General features: G+C 39.1%; 1 protein-coding gene across 1 annotated transcript; it reads right to left on the bottom strand.

The window, feature by feature from the left end:
• Positions 1-10,827: 10,827 nt before the first annotated feature.
• Positions 10,828-14,366, bottom strand: LOC110911188 (zinc finger protein CONSTANS-LIKE 6). The gene is made up of 3 exons (XM_022155792.2): positions 13,559-14,366; positions 11,131-11,388; positions 10,828-11,045 (listed from the first exon to the last, which is right to left on the bottom strand). The coding sequence occupies exons 1-3, from the start codon at positions 14,255-14,257 to the stop codon at positions 11,022-11,024; spliced, it is 981 nt and encodes a 326-aa protein (XP_022011484.1). The 5' UTR covers positions 14,258-14,366; the 3' UTR covers positions 10,828-11,021.
• Between the last annotated feature and the right edge of the window lie 222 nt (positions 14,367-14,588).

The following is a 14,588-nucleotide window of genomic DNA, read 5'->3' as shown; positions in this document are numbered from 1 at the left end:
TGGAGGTATGTTGGCTACCTGGTCGGGGGTTAAGGGAACGGTTTGGTAAGGGTCTTGCCCTTGTTCAGCGTTTAGAGGTCCTGCTTGGGACCTGGGTCAAATTTAGTAGGATCTCCTTCAATGCCCATAGGTATTGGATGGCGGGGATCCAAACTCTTTGACCCCCTCATAAGTTAACTACTATTAATACTATAACCCGGCTATTTAGGACTGTATCCCTGCTGACTCAGACTACTTAGCCGAGGGTAACGTCACCGCCGAAAGCGGGGCCTACCACAATTTGCATTAATAACTTAATTCATTATCTTTCAATAATCCGACCCTTTAGGATTGTATCCTTGCTGACTCAAACTACTGGGTTGAGGGTAACGTCGCCTTCAAAAGAGGGGCCTACTACAATAACTAAGATAATCTCTTAAACAAGTGCAAAAGTGCGAAAATAATCAAAGGTTATACTAATACACGTGTCGGATCCAAGTGATTCATCTTGTCTATCTGTTTTTATTTTATTTTATTTTTCAGCATTTAGTTAGTTTTTATTTTCTTAGTTAAAAACATTTTTCTCACTTTTTGATTTGATTAGACGTTGAGGATAAACCGGTATTAAAAGCTCTTGTGTCCTTGGACGACCTCGGTATCTTACCAACACTATACTACGTCCACGATGGGTGCACTTGCCCATATGTGTGTTTAGTGTTAGTAAATATCGTGTTTTATAAATTTAAAACTTGGCTAAAAGTGTAAAAGGGGCTTAAATATACATCAAAAATATAACACACTTCACGCACATCAAGTTTTTGGCGCCGTTGCCGGGGACACAAGGATTTTAAGAAAGTTAGGAATCAACGGCCTAATCATATTTTTATTTTTCTTTTTAATTTTTAAGATTTTTCTTAGTTTTTCAGCTTCTGCAGAGCTCAGCACGGGGCCGTGCCTGCTGAACACGCCCCCGTGCTCAATCATTGGAACTGGCAATCATGTTTTAAGTCAGACAGTAAGCTGAACACGGGGCCGTGTCCACTCAACACGCCCCTGTGCCCAAGATTCTCTTACTGAAAACAGAACCGTTAGATCCCGGCGGTTGGTAATTTCTGACACAAACATGGGTGATAGTAATTCTTTTTACTTTCGGCACTCTTATGGTATGTGGTGTCGATTATGTGGAGGCGAACATGAAGAATTAAAATGTTATTTTCTAAATTATAGGCCCCACTATATAGACCCACCGATTCCTTATAACCTTAAGAGGGGCGAAAGTAAATATAAGCACTATCTCTCCCTCGAATGCGCCCAGCCAGATATTCTAGGGGAAATGCTCCTTGACGAGTTATTTCAACTAGAAGAACTAATTCTCAATTGGTCAAAAGAACTTAGGAAGGATTTTATTGATCCGCCCCAAGATGATGACCATGAGGAAATGTTGGAACCGCATTCCGACAACCTCGTTGCTCCCGAAAATACCTTCATACCTAGAAAAGACTTGGACGATAGTCGTCCCTGTGCCGATTGTGCCGTGAAGGACTCCCCATCGACTTCGTTCGATGCATACATAGACCTGAGCGATTCGGCATACACCTTCTTTAACGAGAGCCCGGAAAAGGGTTGGACTTGTCCACCTAGAATGAAAATAGGAATTACCCTCACCGATAACCTCTTGCGTTCTCGCCTTAGTATAGGACAATTAAGGTATCTTAGGCACTTTGGGGTTGTTCCAACAAATCAAGAACCACCCGATATAAATAAGCTCCTTAGGAGCAACAAACTTCATAAAACAGTCCACTCGACACGGGGCCGTGCCCGGCCAACACGCCCCCGTGTTCACCAAAAGATTCTCTTCTGATCAGAACGTCAGAATACGGACAAACTGTGTCAGAATTTTACCTGCACACGGGGCCGTGCCCAGCGAACACGGGGCCGTGTCCAGAAGGCTGTCGTTGTCTATAAATGCAGCCAAAAATTCTGCACATTTGGACCAACTTGGGGCAGAGATTTGAAGGAATCTTCTCTCAAACAATCCTAGGTAAGTCTAAAAGAAGTTTCCAACATCCCATCTTGTCCTTTCCTCTTCTAGCCATTTCCTTCTTTGTCATCTTTCTTCAAGAACTACCATCAAAAAGTTTGAATTCTTCAACCTTTGTGGTAGGGAACAATGAGTTTTATTCATGAAATCTTGGTAAAAACATGTTGTATAACATTGTTTAAAAGTTATTAATGTCCAAAAAGCCTACATAAATTCAGAAAATAACTTAAAAAGCCAAGATTCCTTGCTAAAAAATTCTGCAGAAAGATGAACACGGGGCCGTGCTCAATGAGCACGGGGCCGTGTCCAGGAACTGTTTCATCACATAAACTGTTTTTCGGTTTATTTTTCGTAGAATGGCGAGTGAAAACAGCGAAACATCATCCGTTCATTCCTCAAACAGCCGAAGGGGAAGAAGGCCCTCCGTTGAAGCTACGCTTGTGCACTATGTGATAGCATTGAGGGAAGCTCTCGACGAAATGACGTCAGTAGAGGAGGTCCTAATTGACCGTATTAACGATCTTACGGTGGGACTCGAAAGTAGCTTCCAAGAAATTAACCTTTTGCACCAAAGGTTAAACATTCTTGTAGCACCTCCAATGGAACCAGTCCTTCCACAACAAGACTGGAACTTAGCAATCGGGGTTAACAACCCTACCGGGTGGGAAGACTTTCCCGCGGAACCTTCCATGGAGCACCCACAAGAAATTCCAGCGGAAATCGAAACTCCTCAAACTAATGCAAATGAGCCCTCTTTTCTCCTTCCAAGGGAGGTGGAGGAGTGGCTCGCCGACATATGAGGGGAACCACACCCGGAAAAAGGAGTTTCTAAAAGCCTTATCTAACCAAGATTAGTAGCTTCTTGGAAATTTTGCTAATTAAAATAAAACATAGGGCTAGAACTCCATGATTTAATATTTATCTTTAGTTTTTATGTAATGTCTCTCTATGTTTGCAATGATATGATGGTTTCTAAGGTTTGATGGTTATTAATGAATAAAACACACTCATGGTGGTAATGGATGAAAAAGGGAACGAGAAAAATGGCCCCATGCACAAAGAACAGAGCAACCCGACACAAATCTCCATCACAGAAGGCTCAACACGGGCCGTGCCCAACCAACACGGCCCCGTGCTGAGCCACCTGCAGAAAAACGCCCAGTTCAGGTAACTGGACACGGGCCGTGTTCAGCGGACACGCCCCCGTGTCCAGGCTTCTGTCTTATTTCTTTAATTTCTGTTACTGGCACCTGACCACGGGGCCGTGCCCGGTCAACACGGGGCCGTGTCCAGGATGCCAGTAACATAAATCTTTGTTTTTAACCCACTTTTACACATTCTAATCAACCGAAAATCTTATTTTTGGGACACATTGAGGACAATGTGTAATTTAAGTGTGGGGGGGATGCTAAAACCTTGAATTTTGCAAATCCTAATTACAAGCCTTACACAAAACTCTATTGGAACCGCTAAACACCTCAAATTTTTTCAAAAACTTTTCGTTTTTTTTTTTACTTGTCTTGGTTTAACTTGGGAATAACAAGTTCTAAAAAGGTTATATTTTTATAAATTTACAACCGATAGCGTCGTGATAACAAAGAACCAACATAAGAAAATTACGAAACGGCATAACAAGTCTAGTTAAAAATTCGATTATATATACTTGATCGCATTAAAAACCTATTCCCACAAAAGTGAGTTTTGAGCCTTTATTGAGCATACAAATATACATCTTTAGACTAAATGCTCATTTTTCGTTTCTTGTGTGAATAGCCGCTTGGTTCTTACCACTCTAGAACTTGCCACGACGATACATTCCCGGTCCTTACCAACTTAAACCCAAGTAAGTAAGTGATGGAGGCATTAGGACTAACCATATTTTTCTTTCTACACCATTATTTTTCATTTTTTTTACCACCTACCCAAAATCCCCCTAGTTAGCCCCTTTGAGCCTAAACCTTTCATTTCATTACCCTAAAACCCTTTTTACCCACCAAAAACCCTTTTTTATTTTTCACCCTTTATTTTAGTAACAAGCTCGGTTTTTCGTAAGCTCGCTATTTTATGTGACTTATCAAAAAAAATGATGAAGTCAAAAACAAACAAAAGCTATATAAAAGCTTGTTTGGAGAAATACTTCAAAATAAAAAGTCACTAAAAACAAGGTGTGTCACGAAAACCGACGCTTTTTACGATTTTCGCCCTTTTACTAACCACTAACCCAACCACCCACCTTTAACCCAAGCCTAACCCTTCACCCAAAAAGTCCTCTTGATATTTACAAAGGTAAAAAGTTAAAAAGGAGGAGGATTGATTGCTTGGCAAGCCTATGGAAGGCGTAAGTTCCATGCCGCTCTCGAGTGATTCACTAAAAAAATTACACCTTCGGCCGAGTGTTGAGTGATCTCCTGTGAGGTATGTGAACTTGTATATAAATAGAATTTTAATAAGGCATGCTATGCCCGAATAAGTAATTTATCTTGTGAAACGTTCTAAATAAATCATAACGAATAGGATTGTAAATAAATAAAAATAAAACTTACAAAGATCTTGGATTCCCGACACTCTATGACAAGCCAAAAACTTTCTCTTCTACCTATTCCATTTGGGAGTGTAAGCCACATTTAAAGAGTTTTGCTTGAGGACAAGCAAAAGTTCAAGTGTGGGGGTATTTGATGTGTGTAAAATACAACATATAAATCACATCAATTAAGGCATAAAACTAACCCTTTTTAAGTACTAATGTTGGAAAAAGAGTGTTTTTGTCTTTCTTTTGTATTTTCAGGATGAAATGAGCTCAAATTCACAAAAGAAGTAAAAAAGACAACTAATTCTAGCATAAATACAAGAAAAGGAATAAAAGTAGACTGCCCGGACCCTCAACGGCATCCTCCAAGGCAAAGAAGAGAAAGCAGAAGTCTGAACACGCCCCGTGCTCAGCCAGCACGGGGCCGTGCCCAAGAAGCAGCATAAAAGACAAACTTATAGAAGCTTCCATTGCCCACCACGGGGCCGTGTCCAGCGGGCACGGGGGCGTGGTGAAAGTACAGCAGGCGCATTAATTGTAATTGCGAATTACAATTAATGAGCAGAGAGAGTGTCAGACGGGCACGGGGGCGTGTCCAGCGGACACGGGGCCGTGCCCAGCCTTCTGTTCAGCCTATAAATAGGAGTGCTTGGTTTCATTCCATCTCATCCCTTGGCACACCACCTCTCTCACACTTCATCCACCACCCACCACCACCATAACACCATCATCCACCACCATCATCCATTGCCCATCGTAGAGTGTGTGAGTCGTCTCGGGATCCAAGATTGATCGTAAGAGTTCTTGACAATCAAGGCCATGTTTGCCTAAGTCTCTTACATCACTTGGTGAAGACAAGTGTTTAGTATAATACTTTTTATTTTTAATCTTTTGCACTTTTTATTTGGTTTTGTATTAATGACTTTAATAACTAGTTGCTTATGTTGAAGGTGATCTTTCCTTATCGTTTGTCCGTGGTGTCTTGGCATTATTTTACTGTCTATATAAAATAAAAATTTTCAGCATTCATATCTCCACGGTCTATATGGAGGTATGTTGGCTACCTGGTCGGGGGTTAAGGGAACGGTTTGGTAAGGGTCTTGCCCTTGTTCAGCGTTTAGAGATCCTGCTTGGGACCTGGGTCAAATTTAGTAGGATCTCCTTCAATGCCCATAGGTATTGGATGGCGAGGATCCAAACTCTTTGACCCCCTCATAAGTTAACTACTATTAATACTATAACCCGGCTATTTAGGACTGTATCCCTGCTGACTCAGACTACTTAGCCGAGGGTAACGTCACCGCCGAAAGCGGGGCCTACCACAATTTGCATTAATAACTTAATTCATTATCTTTCAATAATCCGACCCTTTAGGATTGTATCCTTGCTGACTCAAACTACTGGGTTGAGGGTAACGTCGCCTTCAAAAGAGGGGCCTACTACAATAACTAAGATAATCTCTTAAACAAGTGCAAAAGTGCGAAAATAATCAAAGGTTATACTAATACACGTGTCGGATCCAAGTGATTCATCTTGTCTATCTGTTTTTATTTTATTTTATTTTTCAGCATTTAGTTAGTTTTTATTTTCTTAGTTAAAAACATTTTTCTCACTTTTTGATTTGATTAGACGTTGAGGATAAACTGGTATTAAAAGCTCTTTTGTCCTTGGACGACCTCGGTATCTTACCAACACTATACTACGTCCACGATGGGTGCACTTGCCCATATGTGTGTTTAGTGTTAGTAAATATCGTGTTTTATAAATTTAAAACTTGGCTAAAAGTGTAAAAGGGGCTTAAATATACATCAAAAATATAACACACTTCACGCACATCAAGTTTTTGGCGCCGTTGCCGGGGACACAAGGATTTTAAGAAAGTTAGGAATCAACGGCCTAATCATATTTTTATTTTTCTTTTTAATTTTTAGGATTTTTCTTAGTTTTTCAGCTTTTGCAGAGCTCAGCACGGGGCCGTGCCTGCTGAACACGCCCCCGTGCTCAATCATTGGAACTGGCAATCATGTTTTAAGTCAGACAGTAAGCTGAACACGGGGCCGTGTCCACTCAACACGCCCCCGTGCCCAAGATTCTCTTACTGAAAACAGAACCGTTAGATCCCGGCGGTTGGTAATTTCTGACACAAACATGGGTGATAGTAATTCTTTTTACTTTCGGCACTCTTATGGTATGTGGTGTCGATTATGTGGAGGCGAACATGAAGAATTAAAATGTTATTTTCTAAATTATAGGCCCCACTATATAGACCCACCGATTCCTTATAACCTTAAGAGGGGCGAAAGTAAAAATAAGCACTATCTCTCCCTCGAATGCGCCCAGCCAGATATTCTAGGGGAAATGCTCCTTGACGAGTTATTTCAACTAGAAGAACTAATTCTCAATTGGTCAAAAGAACTTAGGAAGGATTTTATTGATCCGCCCCAAGATGATGACCATGAGGAAATGTTGGAACCGTATTCCGACAACCTCGTTGCTCCCGAAAATACCTTCATACCTAGAAAAGACTTGGACGATAGTCGTCCCTATGCCGATTGTGCCGTGAAGGACTCCCCATCGACTTCGTTCGATGCATACATAGACCTGAGCGATTCGGCATACACCTTCTTTAACGAGAGCCCGGAAAAGGGTTGGACTTGTCCACCTAGAATGAAAATAGGAATTACCCTCACCGATAACCTCTTGCGTTCTCGCCTTAGTATAGGACAATTAAGGTATCTTAGGCACTTTGGGGTTGTTCCAACAAATCAAGAACCACCCGATATAAATAAGCTCCTTAGGAGCAACAAACTTCATAAAACAATCCACTCGACACGGGGCCGTGCCCGGCCAACACGCCCCCGTGTTCACCAAAAGATTCTCTTCTGATCAGAACGTCAGAATACGGACAAACTGTGTCAGAATTTTACCTGCACACGGGGCCGTGCCCAGCGAACACGGGGCCGTGTCTAGAAGGCTGTCGTTTTCTATAAATGCAGCCAAAAATTCTGCACATTTGGACCAACTTGGGGCAGAGATTTGAAGGAATCTTCTCTCAAACAATCCTAGGTAAGTCTAAAAGAAGTTTCCAACATCCCATCTTGTCCTTTCCTCTTCTAGCCATTTCCTTCTTTGTCATCTTTCTTCAAGAACTACCATCAAAAAGTTTGAATTCTTCAACCTTTGTGGTAGGGAACAATGAGTTTTATTCATGAAATCTTGGTAAAAACATGTTGTATAACATTGTTTAAAAGTTATTAATGTCCAAAAAGCCTACATAAATTCAGAAAATAACTTAAAATGCCAAGATTCCTTGCTAAAAAATTCTGCAGAAAGATGAACACGGGGCCGTGCTCAATGAGCACGGGGCCGTGTCCAGGAACTGTTTCATCACATAAACTGTTTTTCGGTTTATTTTTCGTAGAATGGCGAGTGAAAACAGCGAAACATCATCCGTTCATTCCTCAAACAGCCGAAGGGGAAGAAGGCCCTCCGTTGAAGCTACGCTTGTGCACTATGTGATAGCATTGAGGGAAGCTCTCGACGAAATGACGTCAGTAGAGGAGGTCCTAATTGACCGTATTAACGATCTTACGGTGGGACTCGAAAGTAGCTTCCAAGAAATTAACCTTTTGCACCAAAGGTTAAACATTCTTGTAGCACCTCCAATGGAACCAGTCCTTCCACAAAGGTTATACTAATACACGTGTCGGATCCAAGTGATTCATCTTGTCTATCTGTTTTTATTTTATTTTATTTTTCAGCATTTAGTTAGTTTTTATTTTCTTAGTTAAAAACAGTTTTCTCACTTTTTGATTTGATTAGACGTTGAGGATAAACCGGTATTAAAAGCTCTTGTGTCCTTGGACGACCTCGGTATCTTACCAACACTATACTACGTCCACGATGGGTGCACTTGCCCATATGTGTGTTTAGTGTTAGTAAATATCGTGTTTTATAAATTTAAAACTTGGCTAAAAGTGTAAAAGGGGCTTAAATATACATCAAAAATATAACACACTTCACGCACATCAGTGCCGAGTACATAAACAGGCTATGTACAAGTTCGCGTAACCGGTAATTGGTTAGGGGATTAATAGAGTTATTGTACCAACTTGATTGGGGGTTGGGCCACACCCACAGTTGACTTTTAGTGGGCCGCTTCATTAACACTGGGCCCCGAGCTTAGTGATCGCATAACCTAGCTGGGCCGGAACCCACTGAACCACGTGATCGGGTTTGGGCCAGCAAGGATTGGACCATACACCCACACACACACTCACTATATTGGACAACTGATTTTGGGCTGGTAGTGTTGGACGGACTGTGAATAGTTGAAATATGTAATGTTGATGCAAACATGTTGGATTGTTATTATATATATGCTGAATAGTTCGGTAATAGGGTAATGGGTCGCATGAGAATTGTATCTTTAATGGGTTTAGTTATGGAGGGCCCAATCACATATGAACTGATATCAGTATAAGTCCAGTGGGCCGCATTCGATGGAACAACTCAACGAACGGCCAAGTGTTGTTGGTTGGTTATGGCTTGCGATACGTGATTACTTGTGTTTTGAATGACTATCGAGCATTTTGTGAACTACATGTGATTGAACTAGGTGGTATGAACTTACTTAAGATGTTATGTCCCACATGTCATGAGTGATTCATCTGTGTTACAACTTGTTGTGATAAGGGCATTTTGGTGCATGAATCTAATCGTGATTGCTAACTATATTAGGACTGAATTGAGCAACTGTGGATACATATTTTAACCCTACTGAGCAAACCAAAGGTGAGTTCACTACTTTGAGCATGCGTCCCGGTGGTTGGGACAGTCAGTGGGTATCCCGGGGAGGGATAAGTCTTTTGGGTAAAAACTGGTTTATATTGGTTAATATTCTCATCTCATCATTCTTTTAAGTCCCATTCATTGTTACCAGGGAGGTAACGGGTATTAGTTGGTAGCGCTACTTAGGTTTGGCACCCTCACGCCGTACTGGGGAGGACGGTTGTGAACTAGTTACCCAGTCGGGCCCAGTGCTTTGATAGGAGCACTGGGGAAAGGGCAAAACATATATCAGGAGCCGTCTTGTTCAGTATCGAGATATTACCAATATTACTTGCTTATGTTAATGAACTGTTTTAAACACTTGGTAACAAACGTTTTCATAAACTGTGAACTCGCCAGCTTTGTCTGATACACTTGTTGCATGCTCGTAGGTCGTTAGGTTTCTTGGATGTGGAACTTGCTGTTTCGAGCGGTTTGAGTGGCCATGGGTCGTGCTGATTGGATACACTTATTGGAATATTGGTTTTCATGCAATTGTTTTGAAAATATTTAACTTATGGTTTTGATAACGCTTCCGCTGAACACATTGGTTTTCGTATAAACTCATGTTGAAATTTTATAATTAAATAGAGAGTTTTATTTTGAAACTTGTGAGTTTAATGTAATTAGTGGCTCATTGTCAGTCATCACACGTCTATCAGGGACACTCTCTAAGTGGTATTTTGGGGGTGTGACATAGTTTTTATGTTATTCATTTCAAATTCTTGGTTTCATCTATAATCATATAATCAACATAATTATGAGATATTTGGATGTCGATCCATATGGATAAGAAACAAAATGATTTTGTTTTAGCCTTTCTTTGATAAATATTTAACAGAATAATTATGTGATACGTACCTAAATTATTTTAATCCATATAAAGATCCGTGTAGTTTAATAAAAACAAAGTCCTCAAGAATGATCTTATATATATGTTTTTTTCCAGTTGCAATACGAAATATGTTTTGGGCATTTTGTATCATTCAAATTTGAAAGAATCTCAGTTTCAAGTGAGGTCAAATAACATTCATAAGAAGTGAATAAGGGTTTTTTTTTTTTTTTTTTTTTTTTTCATATTGTCATACGATATAATATTAATAATATAATATATCATGTGTCATTAGTAACGATTTTAGGTTTTTGCAAAAGTTTAAAGTGCCGTATATGAACATTAATTATACTCCCTTCGTCCCATTAAAATCCGTCCCATTAAAGTATCATATTTTAAATTTTCAAAGTCTTTATTTATAAACTTTGACCTTAAAAAGTTTTGTTTGTGTTAGATAATACTTGATGAAAGCTATATGATTTGAGTGTGTTTTACAAGTGTTTTTATCGGGTTAATTTTCATCAAGTTTTATATAACACAAAAATATATAATTAAAGTCAAAGTTTATAAATAAAGACTTTGAAAATTCAAAATAAGACACATTTGATGGGACGGAGGTAGTAATATTGTGTACTTTTTAGTACCTTTTTATTCTCACAAAGATTATCTAAAGCTATGCACTTACAACCTTAAAATCTCACATCATGAGAGACTTTAGTTTTGAATACACATTACACACATGTACATCGTCATAAATACATTCCCACTTTAAAAGGTGGTGTTAAGCTTTAACATAAACATATTTGTGTTACTCAACTACTTTTAACGAACCTTCCCTGCAAATATTTTGAAAACAATATGAGTATTACAAAACAACTGAACAAAATCCGATAATACAACGTGGTAAGTCGCGTGCATTACCTTAACACGAGGGCGTTTCTCAGCATTGAGCTTTCTTACTTCATAGCGTACCGTTTTAGCAAACAAGCGGTTACGTCTTTTCTCTTTGTACCTCTGTACACTTGCTTCTCTATTATGAGGATGAGCCACTGGACTCGACTCTCCCGCTTGCAATGCATCATCTCCTCTGCTTATACCATTGTTTTCAATATGCGTCATTTGTGGAACCGTCCACGACCCTCCATTGCCACCATTGTCTTGCTCCCCATGTGTTTTGACCTATACATTTGGTTACATAACACGCGATATTAGATCATTTTCGGAAGCCCAAAATGAAAACTTGTAGGTAACTCATAAGTTTAGGATCCAACTCTGTCTATCCAGTGTGTTTCTGTTAAAAAAAAATTAAATAAACAATCTATTTCATTCATACTTGCCAAGTTACATCAAAACAGAAGGTATACGGGTAATAAGTTGCGCCGCCACCCCTTTCTGTTAATAGTTTTCAAACATGATACGTACCACATCAACTTTCCATACGTGTGGGGTGCCATATGGATAGAGTTGGAAGGTGATAGGGCGACTTTTGGTACTCAGTGTCACACATATCTCCCTATAAAATCATATCTTATGCCCAACAGCGACCCAATTACTCATTACTTATCGGCTTGGTGAAAAAGTGATTAATGTTTATAAACTCATGTGGCTACAAATTTCTCTTTAAAAGATTTTATGCAACTAGTATCATTTACGTATAAAACCCATTAAAGTTTATAATTATATCAAATCTTATATCCGAATAATACTCATAAGAAATGTTTAGAATTTGTTTATATTTTTATATCCCAAGGTGGGAGTCAATTTAACCAAACTTAAATGTATTTTTAAAAAGTTGTATAAATGTATGGTACAAATTTATTTAATAAGCAATAAAGTGCAAAATGCAAATAGCAACGGGTCAGAGACGCAGAGGTAATCAATAGCAGCAGGCCCACAGCTATTAAAATCGGCCCTTTACAAGTGGGCTGTTGACAACATTTCAACTTCACCTTTATGAATATACAATATGCTTCTAACACATGGGTTTTTTAATTTATTTTTTAGTGGTTTCATTGATAGCTATAGGTGAAATTTGAGATTTCTGACGGGTGTCGAAAATGTATATATCCAAAAATTTCTATAGAATCGAGTAGGGCTGTAAACGAACCAAACATTCGACAAACAGTTCGTGAACTATTCGGCGGGAAGTTTGTTTGTGTTCGTTTATTTATTAAACAAACAAACACAAACAAGAAATGTCGTTCGTTTAGTTAAATGAACAAACATGAACATTAGTTTGTGCTCAGTTGTGTTCATCATCGTTCGTTTTCATTCGTTGCCTAAAATTAACAAACAAACACAAACGAACACGAACAATATCATTTCCTTAACAAACAAACACGAACATAAAATCTTGTTTGGTAAGCGTTCGTGAACACATATATTTCTTAACAAACGAACACGAACAAAGACTTGTTCATGTTTGTTCGGTTCGTTTGCAGCCCTAGAACCGAGGGGTCGAAAACGTATATACCCAAAAAATTATATACATAAGCTACATATATACCACTACTGAGCGAAAAGTTCGGGGAGTCGGGCGCTGCCTCTGGCCCCTTCTAACCTGCACCACTGGCTATATCTATTGTAACCCGTTCAATACGCAACAAAGTTTAAGTATAGATACACAAAAACCACAAAATGTACATTTACGTGATACTTGAAAGACATAATGAAAGCGGTCACGTAACCACTTTATATATCTTATATCATAGTATAAATCAAATGTAAAAATTTTTATACATTTCTTACATTTTTTTTACTTATAGTGTTATGTATTGAACGTTCCTGTCCATATACACATGTTCATAACAAATCATTGTTTATGCTTAGTCAAGGTGGTACTTATTAGAAAAAGAAAGGAGAGATTGAAGCCTATCATGATATAGATGAGGTACAACAATTATTCATATAGCCTCAATAATTCAAACTTTTATGTATTATTGATTAGCATATTCATTGTAAACGCGTAAAGATTTCACTACTAGAAAATTGGGTTGTTTGACATTTCCTACTCCGATTTAGAGTTTTCCGCCAGTAGTTAGCCAGTAAATTGTCGCTAAAGTAGGGTTTTCTTACGCGTTGGAATCTCTTCTAGAAATCATAATCATCATAGTAAATCCCACCAATAGCAAAGCTAAGGTAGGTTCTGAGGAAGGTAAGATGTAGACAGCCTTACCTCTACCCTGTAGGAATAGAGAAATTGCTTCCAGTGAGACCCTCGGCTCGATAGTAGATAAGGCACATAACACTCAGCAATTAAGACAAAGGGAAGGTTGTCTAGTAGTGTTTTATATGTTTTAGATGTTTTATAAATGTGAAATATGAAAAGGGAAGAGGAGATGGATCTCACATTGATGGAAGATGGTAAAAAGAAGTCATGATCATCTTGGAGATCCGGTACGGTTTGTGGTTGTGGAGCATCCACATCCGAAATGTAAAGTGGACCCTTATTGACCCATGACTTCATGATCTTCTCATAGTCAAGCTTCAACACCAATTTGTTCCTAAGCGGATTACGATTATTATTATTACTATTACTATTACTATTTTGACGACGACAGGAAGCTGTTGTCGTAGAAGACGACGAAGATATCTCTCTAACCGCCTTCTTCCTATCCACAACCTCCGAATAACAAACCCATTTTTCCTGATCATGAACTTTGTCCGTCTTATTCCTCCTCATCGCGGTTCGAACAAGCTCCACCTCCTCGTCGGCTACCGACGAGGGAGATGGAACATTGTTCGTGTCATGACCGTTGTCCTCTTTTTCATCTTTGGCTTCGGTGCATAGGATTCCGGTTAGAGTTGTAGCGGCTCCATCTACATCGTCACACGATGAGAACATGCGAGCCATGATGGGTTCTTCGTCTAGTTTATCTTGTTCCACTAGATTCTCGGGGTGTAGTGGAAAAAGATTAAGTTGTTGTTGTTTATGATCATGGTGGTTAGTAGGGGGCATTGGTGGTGGTGTGAGTTGAAGACGGAGGCTTAGGTATTTAGGTTTACGGAGTTTGGTTCTAGATTTACGTGGGGATTGTTTTGCAATCATAGTAGGAATTGTTAAGGATGGGAAATATGATGTTTTTTTGGGTTGGTTGAGGTTTTTGTAGGTGTGCTTTTGGATGGATTGAGGAAAGGGGTGGGATGAGGTGATTGGGTATTTGGGAGATTTCGTTTGGATCCTATAGATAAGAGTGGATGCTTGCTTGCACGTGATAATGGTGATACTTTTATTAGAAATAAATTGTTGGACTTTAATGAATAAGTGATGACACTTAACACTTTTGGAAATATAAACCGATAAATAATTCACTTATAAGAGTTAAATTATTTTTGAATGAAAAAAATATTATTTTTTGTTAATATTTAATGAATTTAAG

The sequence above is a fragment of the Helianthus annuus genome, chromosome 15 (assembly GCF_002127325.2).
Source record: "Helianthus annuus cultivar XRQ/B chromosome 15, HanXRQr2.0-SUNRISE, whole genome shotgun sequence".
Taxonomy (NCBI): Eukaryota; Viridiplantae; Streptophyta; class Magnoliopsida; order Asterales; family Asteraceae; genus Helianthus; species Helianthus annuus.
This window is presented reverse-complemented; position numbering and strand designations above follow the sequence as displayed.